Source organism: Sabethes cyaneus, chromosome 2 (genome assembly GCF_943734655.1).
Source record: "Sabethes cyaneus chromosome 2, idSabCyanKW18_F2, whole genome shotgun sequence".
Classification (NCBI taxonomy): Eukaryota; Metazoa; Arthropoda; class Insecta; order Diptera; family Culicidae; genus Sabethes; species Sabethes cyaneus.
Window position 1 is genome coordinate 163,567,944 of NC_071354.1, and position 23,066 is coordinate 163,591,009.

Here is a 23,066-nt window from a genome sequence, read left to right on the forward strand (position 1 = left end):
TGTTCAAAGTTCCTGGAATGCTAGGCCATTAAGGGGACATAAACGACCAAAAATTTTGAAAAAATCATAATTTTTTTATTTCAGATTTTGATTCTGCAGTCTTTTCAGCTTATTTTGATACTAAATTTGTAATGATCCGACCACGGGAAGTGGCTGAAAAACGATCATACATATAAACATTTCAGTGCGGCGTGGAACAACTTCAGCGAAATAAAATGCCGCTCCTGGAAAACCACGATTTTCAAACTTTACGTACCTTTTTCTCAGAAACTACACAACGTATTGGAATAAACTTTTTTTTTGTTTTGTTGTTAGACTTTTATAACTTTTGAGTTTCGTAAACAAAATACAGCTTGAGAAAAACGAAAAAGAAGACAGAATTTTATTTTTTCAGTAATCTTTTCTTCTTCTTTTTCGTTTTTCACAGGCGGTGTTACGTTTATAAACCTCAAAAGTTATAAAAGTCTTTGCCAAGCTACTACCAACAGAACAAAAAAAAGTTTGATCCAATACGTTGTGTAGTTTCTGATAAAAAGGGACATAAAGTTTGAAAATCGTGGTTTTCCAGGAGCGGCGTTTTATTCCGTCGTGGTTGTTCCACGCCGCATTGGAATGCTTATGTGTATGATCATTGTTCGGCCACTTCCCGTGGTCGGATCATTACAAATTTAGTATCAAAATAAGCGGAAAAGACTGCAGAATCAAAATCTATACCTATAAAGAAGGATTTCTGTCTGTCTGTCTGTCTGTCTGTCTGTCTGTCTGTCCGTATGTTCCTTATAGAATCGAAAACTACTGAACCAATCGGCATAAAAGTATGCATGTAGAGGTTTTTTGGGGCCAGGAAAGGTTTTAGTGATGTTTAGAAACCCCTCCCCCCACTAAGAGGGGGGGCTCCCATACAAATGAAACACAAATTTCTGCATGACTCGACAACTAATCAAGCAAATAGAACAAAATTTGGCATGTGGGTGTTTTTGGTGACAAGAATTTATTCTATGGTAAATTGAGACCCCTCCCCTCTTTATAAGGGGAATTATAATTCCTCTCCTCTTTAAAAGGGGGGGCTTCCATACAAATTTCCTCATAACTCGAGAACTAATCAAGCAAATGGAACCAAATTTGGCATGTGAAGGTTTTCGAGGGCAAGAATATTTTCTATAGTAAATTAGGACCCCTCTCCACTTTAAGAGGGGGGGCTCCTGTACCAAAGAAACACAATTTTCCTCATAACTCGAGAAGTAATTAAGCAAATGGAACCAAATTTGGCATGTGGGTGTTTTTGGAGACAAATTTTTTTTCTATGATGAATTGGGACCCCTCCCCGTTTTAGGAGGGGGGGATCCTATACACATGAAATACAAATTTCCTCATAACTCGAGAATTAATCAAACAAATGGAACCAATTTTGGCATGTGAAAGTTTTCTAGGGCATGAATATTTTCTATGGTGAATTAGAACCCCTCCCCACTTTAAGAGGGGGGGCTCCTATACAAACGAAATACAAATTTCCTCATAACTCGAGAACTAATAAAGCAAATGGAACCAAATTTGACACGTGGGTGTTTTTGGAGACAAATATTTTTTCTATGATGAATTAGGACCCCTTACCTTTTTAAGAGGGGGGCTCTCATACAAACGAAATACAAATTTCCTCATAACTCGAGAATTAATCAAGCAAATGGAACCAAATTTGGCATGTGAAAGTTTTCTAGGGCATGAATATTTTCTATGGTGAATTAGAACCCCTACCCACTTTAGGAGGGGGGGCTCCTATACAAATGAAATTCAAATTTCCTCATAACTCGAGAACTATTCAAGCAAATGGAACCAAATTTGACATGTAAGTGGTTTTGGACGCAAGATTTTTTTCTATGGTGAATTGAGACCCCTCTCTTTAAAAAGCGAGTTATGGCCCATCTCCCCTTTAAGAGGGTGGGCTTCCATACAAATGAAATGCAAATTTCCTCCTATCTCGAGAACTAATCAATCAAATGGAACCAAATTTGGCATGTGGGAGTTTTAGATGGCAGAAATTTTTTCTATGGTGAATTACGACCCCTTCCTCTTTTAAGAGGGGAGCTCCTATACAAATGAAATTCAAATATTCTTATAACTTGAGAACTAATCAAGCAAATGGAACCAAATTTGGCATGTGGGAGATTTTGGAATTTATTTTACGATAGTTAGAGACCTCTCACCCCTGTGGTAGGGGGATATGGACTCTCATACAAATAAAACAGAAATTTTTGCGAAACTCAAAAACTAATCGAACTCGAGAAATTCGAGACTCTTCCATAAAACATTAGTCAATACAAGACCACAAAAACTATCTATAGTAACACTAGATCATTCAGGACGAGACGGTCGCGAGTGTTGCCGGTGACCCGCCGTCGGAAGCGCCGCCCACTGGGGGGCTTGCAAAACTCGAGATTGTGACAAAGATCATCCGAGATTCATGATTTATGTACAACACAGGTTAATTTGTGGCAATACGAAGTTTGTCGGGTCAGCTAGTCTGAAATAAAAAAATTATGATTTTTTCAAAATTTTTGGTCGTATATGTCCCCTTATTGGGCCGAAGGGTCCCAGCATTCCAGGAACTTTGAACACGATATGTGTTGATAGTCAATAAACTTTGAACGAAAATAACGTTTAAAAAACTTTGAGGTCTATTTCGCTATAAACCCAAAATTCAAATTCAAAATTTTCAGTCGTTCATGTCCCGTTAAGTTATTGCATCTATTTTTTCGACCTATGGCCTAGTTCTAGTGGAAGAACAGGTGGTTTTGATGTTCTCTTTTTAGTAGATTACTTATAGTCTTATACTTATTACTTATAGCAAAAGTCTTATTACTTATAGTAAATTGTATTAGAATTGTTAACAGTTTTGTACTTATTTTAATTCGGTTTGATATAAGAACTGTGGCTGTCTATTCGCGTGTAAATTTTTAGTCACCGACTTCAGTTTCCGTTTAGTTGGTACTGGAAACTAACATAATTATATTAGTATTCGATTCGCAGGCCTTGAGACAAACAAGTGTAGAAACTTAAGCCATCTGATTCGTATTGACCGGACTTCATTATTTTAAGGCAAAAGGTACAGCAGGTGTCTCAGTAATGCCCGTATCTTTTCGAACATTGCTGATCGGGAGAACTGTTAGCGTTAAAACGTTGAGCAATAGGATGGTTCAAATCTCACGTCTGATAAAGTTGATACTCATGTTACTTAATTTAAAAGTACATTCAAAATTGAAAATTAGAAAATACACACTACACACAGCAATAGAATAAATAGCAGAAAGGATAATATCCGTATGTCTTTTCGAGAACAATGTTCTCTTGGACATTAAAAGTTGTAATTACAAATATGCATCGCATTGATGTTCAACAAATGTTTCCCAAGTAGGTATCTATGCACATTGTTTACGCTTTTGGAAGTGTTTGTTTACTGAAGCGTATTTCAAATTATAAACAACTGATTGTTTTGTTGGCGCGATTCAATTGTAGTTTCAATCGACCTGCATCGTTGATGCTACGATCGAAAAGAATGCCATAAAGCCATAAACCTACCGCACAAAATCCTCGTTTTATGATACATGATCCTTTATTCCTGGTATGTATGGTACAGACTTCTTGATGATGAGCCATAAAAATCCACTTTAACGACATCCGCCACTGACTCTATGATGAAGAGTCGGAAGAGGCAATTATAAGCAGCTTTCACTCAAACTGTCACCATCGTCATTCATTGAATGCACGTTGGCATGCTTTCTCTAATGATTCATTTTTTCGTTCACACAAGACCTATTTGTAGGAAAAACTAAAACATCGGCGCCTCTTCAATCTCCCATTTTCAGCTTCAATTCCTTCTCTAATGATCCGAAAACATTCGTTTAGCTAAGCAGAGCTTCTATTGCAAGGTGAAGAAGCCGCTCAGCATTTGAGGGAATTTTCACGCTCAGACCAATGATATGATCCACCTGGAAATGTCTTCTGTTTGTTCCCATCCAGAGATCGTATAAGTCAATAGCTGTGTATATAAATAGACTATAACCGGGTAAACCGTCCGGTTTATGCTTAGTAGATTCGTTCAGAAATTAATACAAAAGACTCAAAATCATCTTTACTTTATCATCACTTTTTTTTATTACATTGTCAACTTACCGTCTTCGCTGGTTGCGCCAGATTGGTAGAAAATTCGTCCACTGACTGACCGTTCAGAGTGGCTGCCAAGTAGCTAATGTAGTTTTTTGCAAGCCGCAAAGTGTCCAGTTTGGATAGTTTCGTATCCACCGGAACCCACGGGATATTGCGTTTGAGATTGAAGAATGCCTTTGACAGGACACGCATGCGAGCTCTCTCTCGAGCATTGGCCGCGTTCCGTTGAATGGGGGTGCCTGGTTTGTCATCTGGAAAGTTGTATATTTTATAGAATAGATAGAAACGATATAATAATTTGCTTTATGGAAATTAAGCGAGGTGGTTGCTTGTCATTTTAAGTTTCTGTCTTCCTAACGTAATTTCTCGTCGTGTGAATTTTTGCTGAAATATGTTATTTTCGCTGAGTAATATGTACCTCGATATAAAGCAACTTTATTTTTATTTTCGTTACTTCATATCGAAATTACGTTACAACGAAGCAAATACGAAATTTATTCTTATTCGAACGAAATTGGCCTTTCAATCGGATCAAATTTTATGACGATTGGTTTTGTAGTTTGAAAGATACATTGAGAAATGCGAGGAAGCAAAGAGTATGTAAAGATTTTGGTAATAACGAAATTGTATCATAAATTACAACAAAAATAAAAATGATTTTCGCACAGTAGCAATGCAAGGTCACACCACAATGAAAGTTAATTCAGTTGCTTTCATTAATTTTAAACAATTACGTTATATCGAAGTAAAAGCTATTTTATATCGAGTTACGTTATATCGAAGTTGCTTTGAATCGAGGTGGCTTTATATCGAGGTATTACTGTAATGCTAAATATTATTATACTCATAACTATGAAATAATAATGCTAGAACAATTATTACGCTTCTATGTTTCACTTCTAGCTGTAGTCGTAAAAACAACGCGAACAAATATATAGGCTAACAAATTAAAACATTGCTTAAGTGAAAGAAAATGTTCGCCCTCATTCTAGTGACGCATAAACGACGTTGTTTCAAATGAACAGTATGAAAAATGTACTCAAAACCAATTTCTTTGGCACCAACACAAAGATTTATAAGTTATCATCTTTCACAAACAAGAATTCAGAAAAATCGTGAAAAAAGTTGCGAATTTTGGACTGGATTTTTTACTTTTGAAAAAAGGACAAAATGATCGATCTAAAAAATTTTCTCCAAGTAGTATATAGTATATAGCAGTAGTATATACAAAAATATATTTCATGTAACATGTAACTAGGTAGCTGGAATTGAATTAACCCGCGGCCGTGAATGGACGTGAAATTTTTTATGTTTGAATTTTTCACGTAAATATTCAAATCTCTTTTTCAACTACGCGTGTTGTCCAAAAGATTTAAAGATCGGATGTCCCGATGTATGACGTAGGGTTCACACACAAAAATACAGACGTAAAAGCACTCAAAGGTGCTCCAAGGTTGATTGCAGTGAAATAAGCTAACTTTCTCCAGCCTTCATTTTCCTACAAGTTTGGGTTGAAAAGTCTCAGATTTTCATGAAATTTGGTACATACGCAACGTCCATGGACTTATGAACGAAAATAATATTTTAAAAAATTCGAAGTTTGCTATTTTCGCAGCAAATTTTAAGGAAATCGCTCTTTTCAAAAATACATACCTAACTTTTAAACCAAGGACCGTAAAGAAAAATATTTCTTATGAAAATATTACAAATTTTCTTAACAATGAGGGAAAAATGTTATCTGGAAAAAAGATTTTTATAAAATTTTCCATGGTGGCGGAAAACTCTAGAGGAAAATCAAAACAACCAGGTATGTGCTGTCTCACGGAAAAAAATTCAAAATACTTTTTTTTGACAGTTTATAGTCTTTTAGTGATACAAATTTTATTATAGAATTTTTTGTTCTTCGTTACTAGATTTTCCTGAATATTTCCCTACTGTAAAAAAAATCATGTGTATCTCAGGAACCAAGCATCGTAGAAAAAATATGTTTCTTATGAGAAACTTCTTTATAAAATTAAGCGATGTGTGGGAAAATTACAAAATTTTCTTTGGAGTTTTCTGTAAAATGGGACACCTCGAATTGTTCAAATATTGTTTTCATTCATAAGTAGGTTAACCTTCCTTGCATTGGGGTTATTTTTGACCAATCGGTTTGGCATGTAAACAAATCTATCGGTTTTGGAACATCCGGTACCTGGTTTCGGGGCCAGTTTTGGATTGTGGGATAATTCATCATGCGTCACATCAAATCACATTGCTTTGATGAAATGAAATTACCTAACTTGCGTGTTAATTTTTTCTAAATGTATTAGGAAGGTTTTAATGAAGTTAGACATTTGAATATTGTTTTATGAGCAATAGAAGGAAATTGTAGCAGAAAGTAATAATCAAAGCTGTTTTATAGCATCCCCAGATCGGGACAAGATGTGAATGGGAGAGGGCGGAAAGGGAATTAGCGAGAACCCATAGAGGAGTGGTTTAAGGGTTACATAATATTGGCGAATCACGAGGACCTAGGGGAAAAGTTGGGTTCGAATCCGGATTGGTTGCTCTCATTTGGTTGGTTGATTCAACCCACGAATGTCCTAGTTTTGTAAAAAGGAACGAACAAGGGAAACCCCATATAACAAATCTAAGGCCACTTGCTTTTACTTGAATTTTATAAAGGTTTTATTGCGGTATTAATCATTACCTCTGGTTTTATTGTGGTATTGCGAAATATCGAAAGGATACGAATCGAATCACACTTATAGCTAGCTAGAAAACCATAATAAAACCGTTAATAAAGCAAATTTCTTACCACTTTTAAACTTGTTGGCTGCACCACGTCTCTTATAAACTAACCATAAGTGTGGCGTAGCAATACAAAATTGCACACCAATCAAAATGGATCTTATCGCGGTTGCTTGTCAGTTTTATAGATAAATCGTGAATCTCGGATGACCTTTATCACAATCTCGAGTTTTGCAAGTTTCTGAGGAGTTCATGGGTGTTTTAATATACAAATTTTCCTCACATTGCTTAGCCTGATAAAATAAAGCGGATAGCATTTAAACATTCGCCATCATTACAAACCATTTCGCCGAATACCATTTTGCGGAACACCAATACTCGGTTGACCATAACGCGGAATATAGAGTTTCGCAGAATACCATTTCGCGAAAAACCTTACGCGGGATGTACCATTTCACGGAAAATCTTTTCGTAAAAAGTACCATTTCGCAGGGGTGACCCAACTGAAGGAAAGTAATAGAGATCAGTAGATCTAGGAAAATAAATAAACCTAGCTAGAGGTGATCTCTACGGGAAGCTTCGGCGCTTCCGACGGCAGGTCGCCGGCAACACTCGCGGCCTGTGGCGCGGTCTCGCACTGAATTATCTAATGTTACTATTGATAGTTTTTGGTGGTCTTGTTATTGATTAATGTTTTATGAAAGAGCCTAAAATTTCTCGAGTTCGATTAGTGTTTGAGTTACGCAAAAACTTCTGTTTTATTTGTGTGAGAGTCCTTATCCCCCTACCACAGGGATGGGGGGTCTCAAACCATCATGAAAAAATTCCTACCTCCAAAACCCCCCACATGCCAAATTTGGTTCCATTTGCTTGATTAGTTCTCTAGTTATGAAGAAATTTGTATTTCATTTGTATAGGACCCCCCCCACTATTGAAGGGGAGAGGGGTCATAATTCTCCTCCTAAATAGGGGAGGATTCTCAATTCACGACAGAAAAAAATTTGCCTACACAAACACCCACATGCTAAATTTGGTTCCATTTGCTCGATTAGTTCTGGAGTTATGAGGAATTTGGTATTTCGTTTGTATGGGAGCCCCACCTCCTAAAAAGGCAAGGGGTCCTAATACATCATAGAAAAAACTCTTGTCTCCAAAAACACCCACATGCCAAATATGGTTCCAATTGATTGATTATTTCTCGAGTTATGAGGAAATTTGTATTTCATTTGCACAGGATCCCCCCTCCCCTCCTAAAGGGGAGGGGTCCTAATTCACCATAAAAACAATTCTTGCCTCCAAAAACCTTCACATGCCAAATATGGTTCCATTTGATTGATTAGTTCTCGAGCTATGAAGAAATTCGTATTTCATTTCTATGGAAGCCCCCTTCCTCTTAAAGGGGAGAGGAGTCATAATTCCCCTTCTAAAGGGGGGAGGGTCTCAATTTACTATAGAAAAAAATCTTGTCACCAAAAACACCCACATGCCAAATTTTGTTCCATTTGCTTGATTAGTTCTCGAGTTATGCACAAAATTTGTGTACCATTTGTATGAGTACCCCCCCCCCCTCTTAGGGGGAGAAGGGGTCTCTAACCATCATAAGAACCTTCCCTGGCCCCAAAAACCTCTACATGCAAATTTTTACGCCGATTGGTTTAGTAGTTTTCGATTCTATAAGGAACATCCCGACAGAAATCCATATTTATATATAAAACTAGCTGACCCGACAAACTTCGTATTGCTACAAATTAAACTTTCGCGAAAAACCTTATGCGGGATGTACCATTTCACGGAAAATCTTTCCGTAGAAAGTACCATTTCGCAGGGTGACCCAACTGAAGGAAAGTAATAGAGGTCAGTAGATCTAGGAAAATAAATAAACCTAGATAGAGGTGATCTTTACGGGGTGCTGCCCCCGCAGAGGCCGGAGCTTTCGACGGCAGGTCGCCGGCAACACTCACGGCCTGTGGCCGTCTAGCGCTGAATTATCTAATGTTACTATTGATAGTTTTTGGTGGTCTTGTTATTGATTAATGTTTTATGAAAGAGTCTAAAATTTCTCGAGTTCGATTAGTTTTTGAGTTACGCAAAAATTTCTGTTTTACTTGTATGAGAGTCCATATCCCCCTACCACAGGGGTGAGGGGTCTCAAACCATCATTAAAAAAAATCCTGCCTCCAAAACCCCCCACATGTCAAATTCGGTTCCATTTGCTTGATTACTTCTCGAGTTATGAGGAAATTTGTATTTCATTTGTATGAAAGCCTCCTCCTAAAAAGGGACAGGGGTCCTAACTCATCATAGAAAAAATCATGCCTCCTAAAACACCCACATACCAAATATGGTTCCATTTGATTAATTAATTCTCGAGTTATGAGGAAATTTGTATTTCATTTGTATAGGAGGCCCCCCTCTTAGTGGAGGGAGGGGTCTCTAACCATCATAAGAGCCATCCCTGGCCCGAAAAGTCCCTATGTGCAAATTTTCACGCCGATCGGTTCAGTAGTTTTCGATTCTATAAGCAACATAGGGACAGACAGACAGAAGTTTTTTTAAATCGGTTTTCCAGCCACAGGAAGCAACTAAAATGTTTTTGCTAGAAATTGAGATTGACAAGCTGAATATATTTATTTTGTTAAAACAACCAGTTTTCGAAAATTGCAAAATTTTAGTGGCGCGTTGACTTTATCCACCTATCATATCAATATGCACGATAAAATTAAATGCACACATGCTGCAAACCAACGAGATTGCTTAAAATTTATCAAACATTCTATGGGATATTTTATTATGGTCGCTATACCTAAACCAAATCGATAAGAATAATCTGATAGCAAAACTATAACTTTGCTGCTCACGCATGTATTTTCAAGTTGATAATGCTGGCGAACTTATTTAGCTTTCACCAAAGGCGAAAAGCTTTATTAAATTATAGTGATGGCTTAACCGGTTTTATTGCTGCTTTCAGCAGAGCGTGATACGACTACTTGAGTTTATGACCTGATTCTTATAACGGTTATGAAAACCTTCTGAAGAGTGGGCCACTTAGTCAGAAGGCAGTTTTACAGCGGTCATCAGAAAGTTCTGGTGGAGCTAATAGTTTTATTAGCGGTTTTATGAAATTGGTCATGATAATCATTATATGAACGTATAAAACTTGGAATGGTTACTAGGGCGGGTCTTGTACTTTTCACATTTTTGCTTATAACTTTTAAACGGAACGTCAGATCGAAAAACAATTCAATAGTGAAAGGTAGTGACACTTTGCAAACGAGAGTAACAGTGTACACACACACGCACACACACGCACGCACACACACACGCATACACACGCGCACACACACACGCACCCACACACCCACACACATATACACATACACAGCCATTGCTTAGTTCGTTGAACCCTTTCGATTGATATCTGACACACGGGTCTCCGGGCCTTGAATCATTTTCGTATTTTTCGACCAATTTCTAAACCATTCTTATAGGTTTTTTTTCTAATTCCCGTCGTAATAAGTAAAGCCATTCTGATTTTCATCATTTGTTGGATGGATTTAATGAATACTCCAAAAGTTCTTGTGCTGATTTGACTAAAACACACTCACCTTCTAATCCGTGAACTTTGAAATCACTAAAAAGCGACTACTAAAGCATATTATTGAAATTACGCAACTGACTTTATTTCTAAAATTCGTCGTACCGTTTTAAAATCCGTCCATCAAAATTTTTCATCGTCCGAACTAAAAATCACAACAATGTTTACGAAGCTAACACGCATGTATTTGTGTAGGACGGCATGACAAATGTTATTCTACAAAATTTCTGCAGGTCAGGCAAGTTTTCGTGGCTGTAGAATAACGACAATGCCTTGCGTGAGTTTTTATTTATGAATGACGGAAATTAAAACGATTAGTCGACATTTTCTTCTTCGTCGCACGAAAAAACGTAGGCAATTTGACTGGTAGGACTTCTTTAATAATAAAAAGCATTTAAATAGATCTCAGCTCACTTTCATTGATCACATGTGATAGACAACAAACTAAAACATTAGGAATAACTAGTTTTGCGTTGTGTGTCATAAAAATGCTGATATTTTTAATTATTTGAGTTGGATAGGACGGGAATAGGCAATTACGACGATGTAGCAACATACCCTAGTATAACAAAGGCAAAAATGTTTGTTCTACGATGCGTAGTTTAAGAGTTATGAATTTTCTAAATAAGCGATGTCCGACAAAATCGGATTTTTTTTGGAGTTTTCCGGGATCCTTCGGTCAATTTTATACGATTGAATTGAAAAATGTCAATTTTGTTGCATTATACTGTCATATTTTGCATAGCAATGTCCGACAAAATCGGAAAATTTTTCTTGGAGTTTTCCCGGACCCTTCGGTCAATTTTGTACAATTGAATTGAAAAATGTCAATTTTCGTACGTATATCAAAGTGAAAAATGAGAAATATGTATCGATATATATCTTGAAAAATCGCACTAGATGCATGAAACCCGCATATGTGTACTATTTTGGAGGCGATATACGTACTGCAGATTATTCGTAAACAATTCACATTCATAAGTATTTGTATACGATGAGATCCGACTCAACATGAATAGTTCCATAATGCTATACAATTCTGTGATGAAAATCGTACACTCAAAATAATCCACACGTCCTTTCCACGTGAAAAATCACAAATTTCACTACAGGGATTTACGTGACTTTCAGCTGATTGTTATTGGAAAAAATAATAACATCTGTCTGATTTTCACGTTAACGCATTAATATGCGTGCGAACTACCTGAAAATCACGTAAATAATACAGGAAAAGCTGGATGGAAAATATTCACATAACTTTTCCTATGATTTCGACGTGAAATTTATTCATGACGTATAATCATGACTACAGAATGCCTGCTATAACGTCTTCTAGAATCATGCAGTATAAAGCAAGAATTCACGTATGACGAGTCCTTTCTGCAAAAGTGCTATCGGTTTCTGATTCCATAATTCCGTTGGCTACTATAAAATCATCCCTTTTGTGTCTATAAGCGATCTTTGTTTTCTGATTGCTTCTTAATAAAAATATTGCTAATTTCCCACCCTTTCGAACGCGATAACCATTATAACCGTCGCCAGAATCGATCGCGAGGGCCAATATCGTTTATTTTGTCAAGTAAATCAATAGCTTACGTACTAGACAAGCATAATATATACCTATAACTTACATACAGCCAAGCAGATTCTTTTTGCCACGATTTCAAGCTGTCAAAAAGTGAGGAACGCGTTTTGTTACCAAAGAAACGTGCAATAATTATTGTGATTTCTAGCAGGATCTCGTTTACCCCACATTACAAGGCTCCCACCACCAAATCGTTGCCCAGAAAGTTTTAGCACAGAACTAGCAGATTAAAATAAACTTAACTTTTAATCAAACTACAACAATCTTTCCCGGATGTACAGTGATCAGTTGTCTGGAAAATTCGATGCCAATGCCAATATGGTAATCCTTAGATGATGAACTGCACTGGTATGTTGGCAAACAGATTGGTTTTACAGGTGCAAAGAAATGAATTTTGCGGTAGGATAATAATTCTAAACATCATGTTGAAACTTGTAAAACCGCTAATAACCACAATGCATTTTTAATTACATACCTTAAATATGTGAATATAAATTTTTCAACCACAATTCAACTACTTCTTAAAGCCAATTTAAGTATTTAATATGATAAATTTTCTCTTAATGTTAGTAATCGATTAATATATGAGTATTTTTTCAAAAAATGTAACACTATTTTTTAAATTTTTTGAACATGATTTTGAACATACCGTTGGAACTTAATTCATCGTCGAAACCATCTTCGAGTAAGTCCAAGTTTGGCGATTTAGCACGTTTTCGTTTAGGCATTTTACACTATTTCGTCGTTGCACTGTAATACTGCAATATTTTCTTATTGTATTTTTTTTTTTAAATTATTTTCCACTACATCGTTGGACTGCCCCACTATTGAACATTAATATTCAAACTCCTTATGTCACACAGCAGTTCGATTATGAGTTGCTCAAGACGCGGTCGAAATTCTACTACTATTTTCAACATCAATTTCCAATTGTGGCACGTCTTGAGAGTCATTGCTTCTGAAAATTCTCATCTCTATACGGTTTGTTTATTTTACATTTTCTCATATTCTGTTTATGCACAGGAGAAAATTCGAGCTGCAGGCGCACACTTAGGCGTATGCGGCTTACGTACTGGTTCATTTACGCGTTCGTTTTTCCTGTTTGAGTCTGGTGGGTGGAGCTAACTTGATGCTCTGCTGGCTTTACAGTTGTTTTATTGGAACAGACGGTCGACCAATCAATGTGAATCAAGATGACTTAGAGTTTTCCTGTTTCTGGGTTTCTGGTGAGAATAAATAGTGAAATTTTGGTTACAGTCACCGGGTTGGATTAAATCATGTATTGGGTTGGCCAAGGTCGAATTTTTTCTTTTTGAATTATGCTTTATTTTTAATGCTTCTGTATAATAACATTGTTGATTGAATTATATTTGAAGTTAGTACGACTAAGCCCTGAAAACGATTGAAAAGCAATAAGGAGTTGGTTTTAAAGGATCATCTTTCTTTGACGGTAAATTTGATTTTTATTTTCTCAGGCTTATAATAAAATTAAGTGCTATGTTCAGTTGTTTGTAACATCTTGTTTTCTCACCTTAGTAAATTTATTGTTTATGCATAGACATACATACAATTTGGGCGTTTCTGTAAACAGAAATTGTTATCAGGTAACAGGCAAACGCCTCTAGATTTCAAATAGTTCTTATTCCGTTTTGATCGTACGTTCCAAAATATTTATTGGGTTTCACTACATAAATATCGTTGATCCATTCGTGACGAGAGGCTTTAGGAGTCGCGTGTCGCTGCCGCGAAACGGGCTCTGAACATACTTTGACAAATTAAGCATAATTTATTATGCTGTTTTTTTTTTCAACGTAAAACTTACGTACTACAAAAAGGGTCTAGACCATTTGAATGTTTTCCACTCGTGGTTGGAAAAATCTACTATGGGAAATGGAGTGAGACAACCGCGCGTTGAAGGGATCGTATTACGCCTATGTTTGGTTGCATTTTGAAGTGCCATCACAGTCCCTTTTCCGAGCATTTAGCGTTTTGTTTTGTTTTCCTGCACCGTCCTTGCCTAATACTATTGCAAGCGCACGACCTCTCGAAAGGTTTTGTCCTTTCACCCGTGCGGAATCGAGTTTCAACAAATTTGTGGTTAATCTGTTCGCACTTTCAAGAGCAAAGAAAGTAGTGGTGTGGTCATAAATTTTCCTTCCATAAATCTTGAACCTAGGTATTAGGTGTCATTTACAAGAATACATGCTATAAATTTCTACACTTACGACCTCGCAATGTCCGATGGACTTTTACTGGGAACTAATCGGGATTAAAATGAAATCGTAAAAAATGTAGTACTGTAATAAAATTTATTTATAAATGCCTAGTATCCGTTCGCCCTTCGGGTCAAATGGACTTCTGAGGTGGCACTCCGCGTTGTACAGTTTGCCCATAACCTCGATCTGGTATCGGCCGCTTTTGATGTACTCATTTGTTACAAAATCTCCATCCTTTCTTGTTATATATGCTTGGCCGATCGGTTTATGTAATGTATAGGCGTACTCACCTCTTCGCAGATGGCTTATCACTTCACCGTTCCGGTAAACAGCTTCTAATCCCCAAATCGGAACCTACAAATTCATTAAAAGTCTAGTCAACAGTTATTTTTATACAATTAAAAGTTTTTACCTGTTCGTTGAGGGTGAAAAATGCCAGCTTTCTGTTGACACCATTCTGCAACTGCCTATCGACGACCACCCGACCTTGGTAATCACCACGTTTCCGGCATGTGAATTCAAGATTTGCCTCGACTGGTGTATCGTCCGAGCGTAGATCATTTCCCCACAGGTGGTAACCTTTTTCGCTGCTAAGGGAATATAGTGCACGAAAACCCGCATTTCGCAATCCATCTTTATAGCCGGCCTTCATCAACGCGTTATACACGTCATTGCAGTTTTCTGCGGGAATATGGAGCTCATAGCCGAGTTCTCCAACGAAACTAACCCGCAAAACTCTAACACTGCATGAGTAGAACGGATTGATTTTTATGCTTAACACTGCGTTGGAGTTCGGTGGCAATCGCTCATTGTCACTTAGATCAAAGTCTGTAATTTTCTGTAAAATTTCACGACTTTTTGGTCCTTGTATAGAAAGAACTCCAAGCTCATCGGTGTGATCGGAAACAACTGCTCTCAGCGCTTTATCCTGGATAGCTGCCCAAATGTGTGACTTGGTGTGGTACGCAGAAGCTCCCCCGGCCACGATGTAATATCCACGACCCTGTAATTTTTTTTGCAATATTGTTAATCGATATTCAAATACTAGAGATTTGCACATACTTTGAAAATAGGATCGTGAAGTTCTCCTTGTCCTGACTCGACAATGCTGACCGTAACATCTGACTCAACACCCCCGCGTTTATTTAAAGCGCAAGTGTATATAGTCCTGGAAAAAGAAGCACCAATTGAAAGTGTTTTAATATCAGGTTTATCTTGCAGCATGGTCAACATTTTCGAAGGAAAATGGAAAATATAGGCATTCGTGCTTTTACTCATGGATAAAAGATTTATGTGTATTCTAAATTATATTGCGTGTTGAGACCTTGTGTTTTCAACCTGAATTTCGATTCCACATTCCTTCGTCATATGGGTCATTCTACACGATTTGTCGGAACCTTGTGCAGTCTAGAACTACAAAGTTGGCCAACTAGAAAGTTGGCAACACTGTAAGAAAAAACTTTGTATGCGGTATATGCTTTTACGATAGCAAAAAGTATTTTTACATTGCATAGAGACTCACTGCTTCAAGAAAATATAATTTTGATTTTGATATAAAATTGTACTCATTAAGAGAAAAATACAAGTTTAGTTTTCTAACCGAATTTAGAAGCTAAAGAGAATAAGTTAATTTAACAAAAACGAATCTTTTCTTTTTAAAAATGGAGGTACTCCCATTGATCGAGGAAGTTCCAATCGGCACCAAACTTAGGATTTTTTCTTATTGACCTGAAACGAGCAATATAGCAAAATTTGGTTTAAGCACTGACGAACTGACACGACACTTAGAAGAAAATCCTTTAAAAACCATCGTCCTACACATTTCGCTTGCACATTAGCACCGTCTGTTATGCATGTCGCGGAGTAGCTTTCATTTGCAGGGTTTCATGCTGTAGGGTTTTTACATTTGTATGGTTTTATACTGAAAACTCGAAGCAACACTCGCGCGCCGCGGTGTGGCCATGTTGCGAAACATGCTTTTTTGAAAAATGACTAGTTTTTGATTGGACGATGGAATTAACGCGAGTGTCCCGTCTGTTTGTCTGTGGTTTAAGTTTGACAACGTCGATTACACGTTTGAACATTTTCTCGGTTCATTCGACTTCACCTGGAATGACCCCTATGCGACAGGCAAACATTTTCAGAAAATCCGTTTTTTACCGTGAACAGTATTGACATACTCACTGGTGCTACCTTTATAGGGTACGGGAGGGTATTTTCAGCATGTTTCTAAATTCAGCCTATTTGCCTGTTCTTTCGCCAAAAAAAATATTCTGCCGACATATAATTTTAATATGTTTGTTTCCTTTGAGCCTCTTTCTTTCATGGATTTGGTCTTCGCCGTATTTATTTTTAGCCCTATATCCTTCTAGACTCCGCTTTTTGTCTGGCGTAGATTGTTTCCGCCGTCACAAAGTTCCTGGCTATGATATCAAAGTCATCTGCAAAGCCTAGGAGTTGGCTACCCTTCGTGAAAATCGTGCCTCTCGTTTCGATACTCGCTCGTCAGATCACCCCCTAAGAGCGCCGTTGAACAACACACAGGATAATTCGTCACCTTGTCTCAACCCTCGTCGCGTCTCGAAGCGAGTCGAGAGTGTCCACGAGTTACGCACGAAATACATCCCTCCGTCCAATGTAGCTCTGAGCAGTCGCGTCTGTTTATCCGCAAAACCGTGTTCGTGCATTATCTACCATAGCTGGTTTTGATCGACTGTATCTTATGCTGCTTTGAAATCAATAAATATGTGATGTGTGGGCACGTTGTACTCCTGGCATTTCTGTAAGATCGGATGGTAAAAATTTGGCCGTAGTTGTGCGAGCCCTCATGAAGCCCGCCGTCCGTTTTTCGGCCACGTTTATAAAGCTCTGCCGACAGGGGGTCCTTACCACCGGCTTTGTTGGTCTTTCTCTTTAGTAACTTGATTTCTCGTTTGACTTCTTGGAGATCAGGTGCTGGAATATTACTATCTTCCTATCTATTTTTCCGCCTCCTTCTGCAATTTCACCAAATTCCACCTGTCGATCACTTCGGGCTCGTTTGTAAGTAGATTATAAAACAGTGCAAAAAGAGACTTAAGTGTATTTGTTTTTAATAGAACACTGAGTAATTTCGCACCAGGTTCTTACACTACAGGGCAATTACGGGGCTAGTGCAACGATCCTACTAACTCTATAGCAGCACCGCCCAGCCAAGATTTGAACATACGACGACTGGCTTGTCTGGCCAAGCATCGTACCCGAAGCTAACTGGAGGTACAACGGTATCACTACTGCTACGGAATTAACGTGGTTCAAAAATTGAGAAAAGCATTTTTTATAGGAATGCAATACACCCGTCCGCCAAGGGGCCAGATAGTTTTCAGAAAAGTTAATTTATTAGTAAACCTTTGCATTTTTATCATGTATTATTTCCTAAATTTGCTGTGAAATAAATAACAAACGACACGGGTCTGTAAAGAGGAAGAATAGAACATTCAAATGAGGTGAAAAATTTTAGTGGCCTTAGATATGGATCTTCTCTGGAGTTTTTCAGACAATCAGTATATTTTTCAGTCGAGTTTAATCGATATTCATGTAATCAATTTATAATATTTTCGAGTTGAATCTGAAGCAAGATAAATTTGCATAGCAATTTAAATATATATTTGTTAACAATTTTATCTAAGGTAAACAGTTAAAATGTAGGATGTTGGTGCAAAAATAATAAATTTCTTTTAAGCAGACCAATAAGGTGCAATTGCTTAAGAAATTCATTCTTCGCCGTATGAAGACCATTGCACAGTGGTCCAAACAGCGAAATACGTAATCGTGTGATATTGCGCCGAAACGTGAAGTTTTTTGCATGTAGTGTCTTTAGGAACATTTCTTGGTACAACAAGCCCCTTCTTGTGAGAGAAATCTTTGGGTGATTAATTCCCTTTAAAGTGAGATACGAAATTTATTTTCTCGTATATTCGAGATACAGGTGTGGTACTTTCGGCAAAGTTGTATTAAATATCAATACAAACATCTTTGCCAAAGACACCATACTTACATCTCGGCATGGAAATTATCTATGAAGCTTTATTCGTGGACAAACCCTTTAAAACAGTATAATTTTGTTTACGTTGACAATCTCTTTCTAACAAGTTAAGTTACCAGCAATTTTTTCGCCTATTTTCGAGTGGAAAATGAATGTAGACTTAAAAATATTTGACGCAATTAATAAGGGAAAAGCTTCCAAATAACTAACTTAAGTTTATTTGTTCAAGCGAAAAACTTCACGTTTCGGCGCAATATCACACGATCACGTATTTTGCTGTTTAGACCACTGTGCATTGTAATGAATACGGTTATGTACGTATTTTCTCCTTGCAGCAGTATTCATTTACGAACATTCTGAAGTATTCGAAATTTGTGACTGTTTGAAGTATTTGAAATTGTCTAACCCTGAAAATAATTTATAAATTTGCACCTAAACTACTTTTAGTAATTGCTGCTGTTGGGGTCAGTCCCGGCGTAGTGGTCAGCATTCACGCCTCTCACGCCGAGGACCCGGGTTCAAATTCCAACCCTGTGACTTCTGTGACGAATGACATAAGCTGTTAAAGTGACTATAATCTAACAAAAAAAAATTGCTGCTAATTGCTAAGTCAATAACTAAATCAAACTAAATGTTATAAAATGACATATCCGGCCATATCGAATGGAAATGTTAATTGTAAATATGTCACTTTTGGTCCAAGTTTAGAGCAGCCAATTGTTATTAGGGTAAATTATATTTCGCCCCCTAGAACCAAATTTCCAAAGAATTGTGAGAGTTTAGGTAGCTTAGTTTGGATTTTTCCAAATTTATGGTTGGTGGTTGGTGAGGGGGCGAAGGCTAATGCATCTCTCCTAATTGTTATTTTTCGCTATTAGTTGGCCAACGTAATTAATTTTATTTTACGCTTGAAAAATTGAATCGAAATTGAAAACTGATGCATTAAACATGAAAAGACTAACATTTCATATGTCAGATAAATAAAATGGACGACTAAATGATATAACGAAACATGGGAAATTATACTTACTTATTGACAGGTTTGTTCAAATCTGCTGTAAAGATCCACTCAGCAGCTTCTTTTGCTTGGCTACCGGTAAGGAAAAGTTTGCAGAAGTAGCTCAGGTTGAAGAGGGTCGCATCATTGCGACAGGTGAGAGCTTCCTCACCAATCTACAAAAAAATCCAATTTTAGCTTTAGATTTTGCAGACGTTATTTACCATTTCAGATTTACCAAATCGTGATGCTGGGGAAAACCAAATGTGTAATCTTTTTTCAATGTCTCCTCGTAGTTCGTGTTGGTATTCTTCGGGTAATCATAATATCCGTACCAATCGTACGGTTGTACAACTACTGTATCTTCGGAAAGGAAGTAACCAGGTCTCTCCCAACCGTGCTTTTCTTCCATCACAGCACCATACTGAATCATTTGCTAAAATATGTTTTTCTCAGTTAGCGAATCAATTGGTTTATTAGTTTAGAAACACATACCTTATGGAACGGATCAACTGTGAAATTTCTACCGGCAAGTGGTTGATCATAAGGAAAGACAATGCTGTAATTCTTTGCGTAAGCTTCATGGCTCCTTTCCGTCGCCCAATTAAGCGCTTTCCTCTGCTTGGGACTGAAACGTCGAACATCGTAGGCGAACATGTGCAAATCGGGCCTATCATTTATAATCCACTGCGCTAGCTGTTCAGCACATCCAGCTCCTAACATCATACCGGCCGAGTTATATCCACAATTATGGAACAACCCGTTAACGATCGGGTCTGGTCCCATCAGCGGTTTGTGATCAGGAGTAAACGATTCAGGCCCACAAACGGTACTCTTAATTCCTGCTTTACCGAAATCCGGGCAAAGCTTGACCGCTCCTTGTATATGGGTATCAAAAATGGTAAAATCTAGATCGTACAGGCCGAAGTGGAAATCAGTTGGGACCTTATCCAGTAAGACCGGATTGTTTTCGTAACCACCCATAGAAATTGATTTTCCCTGAATGCGGAAATATATGGAATAGTCGTGATCACGAATATTAGGTATTTGTTGATGGATGTTGTCCATTGTCTCAGAAATGACGTAGGCATGTTTCATAGGAATCAAAGGCAAATAAACCCCGAGAGGTTCAATTAAATCCTTGCCCCAAACGCCGGTGGCGTTAACAATTGTATTAGTACGTATTATGCCTTTGTTGGTTTCAACGCCCCTGACATCTTTTATACCGAAAAGATTTTCCCCTGTCACAATCTTGCTGGCTAGGCAATCTTCTACTATTACTCCACCGTTTGCGGTTGCTGCCCTTGTCAGGGCGGTGCACATCATGGCAGGATCTACTACCCCATCGGCAGGCGAATACAATGCACCGGTAAATGCTGCTGTGTCTAAAGCTGGAAATAGTTTCTGCGCTTCATCGGGGGTCAATATTTGACTTTCAACTCCGAAACATTTTCCAAGCGTTGATAAACGCTTATACTCTTGAAGTCTTTCTTCGGAGTGTGAAATAAACAATCCTCCATTGTTAATCCATCCAGAATTATGTCCAGATATTTCTTCTAAGGTCATCAGGAGATTTCGTGTAGATGCCAATAAATTGATTTCTACATCATTGGGACGCAAACTCCACACTAATCCTGAGGTATGCCAGGTTGTACCAGCAGTTAGCTTGGCTTTCTCCAGCAAAACCGCTCGTATACCTCGTTGCGTCAACTGGTACAATGTATTGCACCCGGCAGAACCTCCACCTGTTGAAAATAAACATGAGGCATCGTTGACTATCACCTACGAAATTGTTTGCAAGCGGAAGCTCCAATGGCTGCTGAAATAAATAATAACAAAATTCGTGCTGTCCCCAACGGTCCACTTAACGGGGGATTTGACCTTTGCAGATAATAGTGTCGATTCAGCGATTTTTATGCCGCAACCAGCGTCATCTAGAAAAGCTAAGAAACTCACGAAGCAAAGCGCAAGTTTGAAAAGGTTATCGGAACTCCGTGTTGATAGCCGACGGTTTGTGTTTTCATTAGTCGGCAGCGAAGATTAGTACTTTCAGTTTCATTTGAAATGCGATCCAAATAAATTTTCTTTAAGCTGGTATCCTGTCATACAGTTTGATGAGTGAGGAAAAAAAGAACCAAGGCATGGCACGCGGCCAATACTCTAGAAACCAAGTCGAAGTTTGTCGCAGCTTTTATGAGCTGCATTCGACTTAAAAAGATCACTTACAATGCAAATATGTTTACTGTTTACCACAAGGTGTTTAGGTGTATTAAAAAAAAGAAGTAAAATATTTGCAAAAATCAGTAGCTTTGGTCAAAATGCGATTCAAAAAGCGATTCAAAAAAAGAAACTCAACTCAACTTTTCAGTTTGCAATTTTTTTGTTGCACTGGTCAATCTATTTTTATTTTCTCATGGAAGGAGTAAATGTATTTTTGTGCAAAACTAATATTGAACGAACTGGGACAAATCAGTTCAGTTTTGAATTTTATTTCGCTATAGCTGGCTTCTCATCGTTGACTCTATATTATCAAAAAGAGCACATGCAAATAATCAGTGTGAAGTAGAGAATGTCCTTATTAGATTACCTAGGTACTTATATATTCTCTATACAAAATCAACATGTGGTTTTTATGTGAAAAATCACGCTATCAAATGAAATGATGCAAAAAATGATAAACACCGAAATATTACGATTAATTTTAAAATTAATGTTTACTAGATTTGCGCGTCAATCGATTCAAACTTGCGTAAACATTGCATGGATAACGCAGCAGACGGCATGTTTCCATGTAGATTTGGATCAAAATAATATACTATTTGTTTTATTTAACTGCTTTATGTTTTCCGTCGCTATTTACATATAATGTCTTACCACAGAATTAATTTTTAGTACTTCATATTATACTAACCAATTATTACGACATCAGCACTCTCCGGTAGTTTCGTTCCAGAAGACAAATTCCGCTGCGATAAACTAGAACCAAGGCTGCTCAGAATTCCTTTCGATTTTGATAATTGCACTTTCAGATTTTCTAACGATCGTTTATGTAGTCGAAACATTGTAACCAAACTATAACCAACTTGTCAGCTGCCCTTTTAATTAAATTTTCTGCACCTTATGCTAAGTCACTAAGAAGAGCGTTAAACGTGACCAATTCAGAGGAGGCTCAGCTGTAAACTGAACAAGCTGAAATGATGCACAATCGTGCAAATACTTCAAATCAAAATCTCAGGCGTTCAGCATCCTGCCGATAGATGGCAGCCTTCGAGTAAGTTCCTGATAAGCACGCAGGTTTAACTGTTCTTAGCGAACGCTTGGTAATCGCGACTACTAAAAGCAGAGACTTTTTTTAACCGTTATGTGTTCGACAGGGTACCCGGGTACCTTTTCAGCTTTCAAAGTACGAAATTCTAAAGTTTTCTTTGATCAAGGATACTGAAACTCTGTGACATCTAAGAACTAGTTAAATTGCAACTTTTCATAAAATAAGTTTTCATGTAGCACTTAAGGAGGTGGAATGGGGGGGCTTCGAATTTTTTTACCCCTTAAGTGCTCGACAAGGGTACCCGGGTACCCACAAATTGAAACACTTGTAACTTTGGCAATTTTTGACCGATTCGCACACTTTTACCACCAAAAGATTCAGGAACTTATCGACTTCCAGTGTGGTTATAACAGAGCCGGAAGTGGTTCATCTGGTTCCCGGAAATCCGGCAGTCCGAGGATGTGTTCCGGAATTAAAGCACTTTTTA

The 23,066-nt window shown here is 37.6% G+C and overlaps 1 protein-coding gene across 1 annotated transcript; it reads right to left on the minus strand.

Annotated features, from left to right (window-relative positions):
* Positions 1-14,377: 14,377 nt before the first annotated feature.
* On the minus strand, positions 14,378-22,469 carry LOC128734648 (sarcosine dehydrogenase, mitochondrial). Its single transcript, XM_053828935.1, has 7 exons — positions 22,223-22,469; positions 19,807-21,056; positions 19,550-19,747; positions 19,345-19,487; positions 15,353-15,458; positions 14,703-15,293; positions 14,378-14,644 (listed from the first exon to the last, which is right to left on the minus strand). The coding sequence occupies exons 1-7, from the start codon at positions 22,371-22,373 to the stop codon at positions 14,384-14,386; spliced, it is 2,700 nt and encodes an 899-aa protein (XP_053684910.1). The 5' UTR covers positions 22,374-22,469; the 3' UTR covers positions 14,378-14,383.
* Positions 22,470-23,066: the final 597 nt, after the last annotated feature.

Excerpts from the sequence above, each read along its gene's own strand:
- LOC128734648 (XM_053828935.1), bottom strand. The coding sequence starts at position 22,373 with ATGTTTCGACTACATAAACGATCGTTAGAAAATCTGAAAGTGCAATTA. Across the intron at positions 15,294-15,352 it reads TTCACGATCCTATTTTCAAA|GGTCGTGGATATTACATCGT; the intron begins GTATGTGCAAAT and ends AAAAAATTACAG. Across the intron at positions 14,645-14,702 it reads TTTTCACCCTCAACGAACAG|GTTCCGATTTGGGGATTAGA; the intron begins GTAAAAACTTTT and ends ATGAATTTGTAG.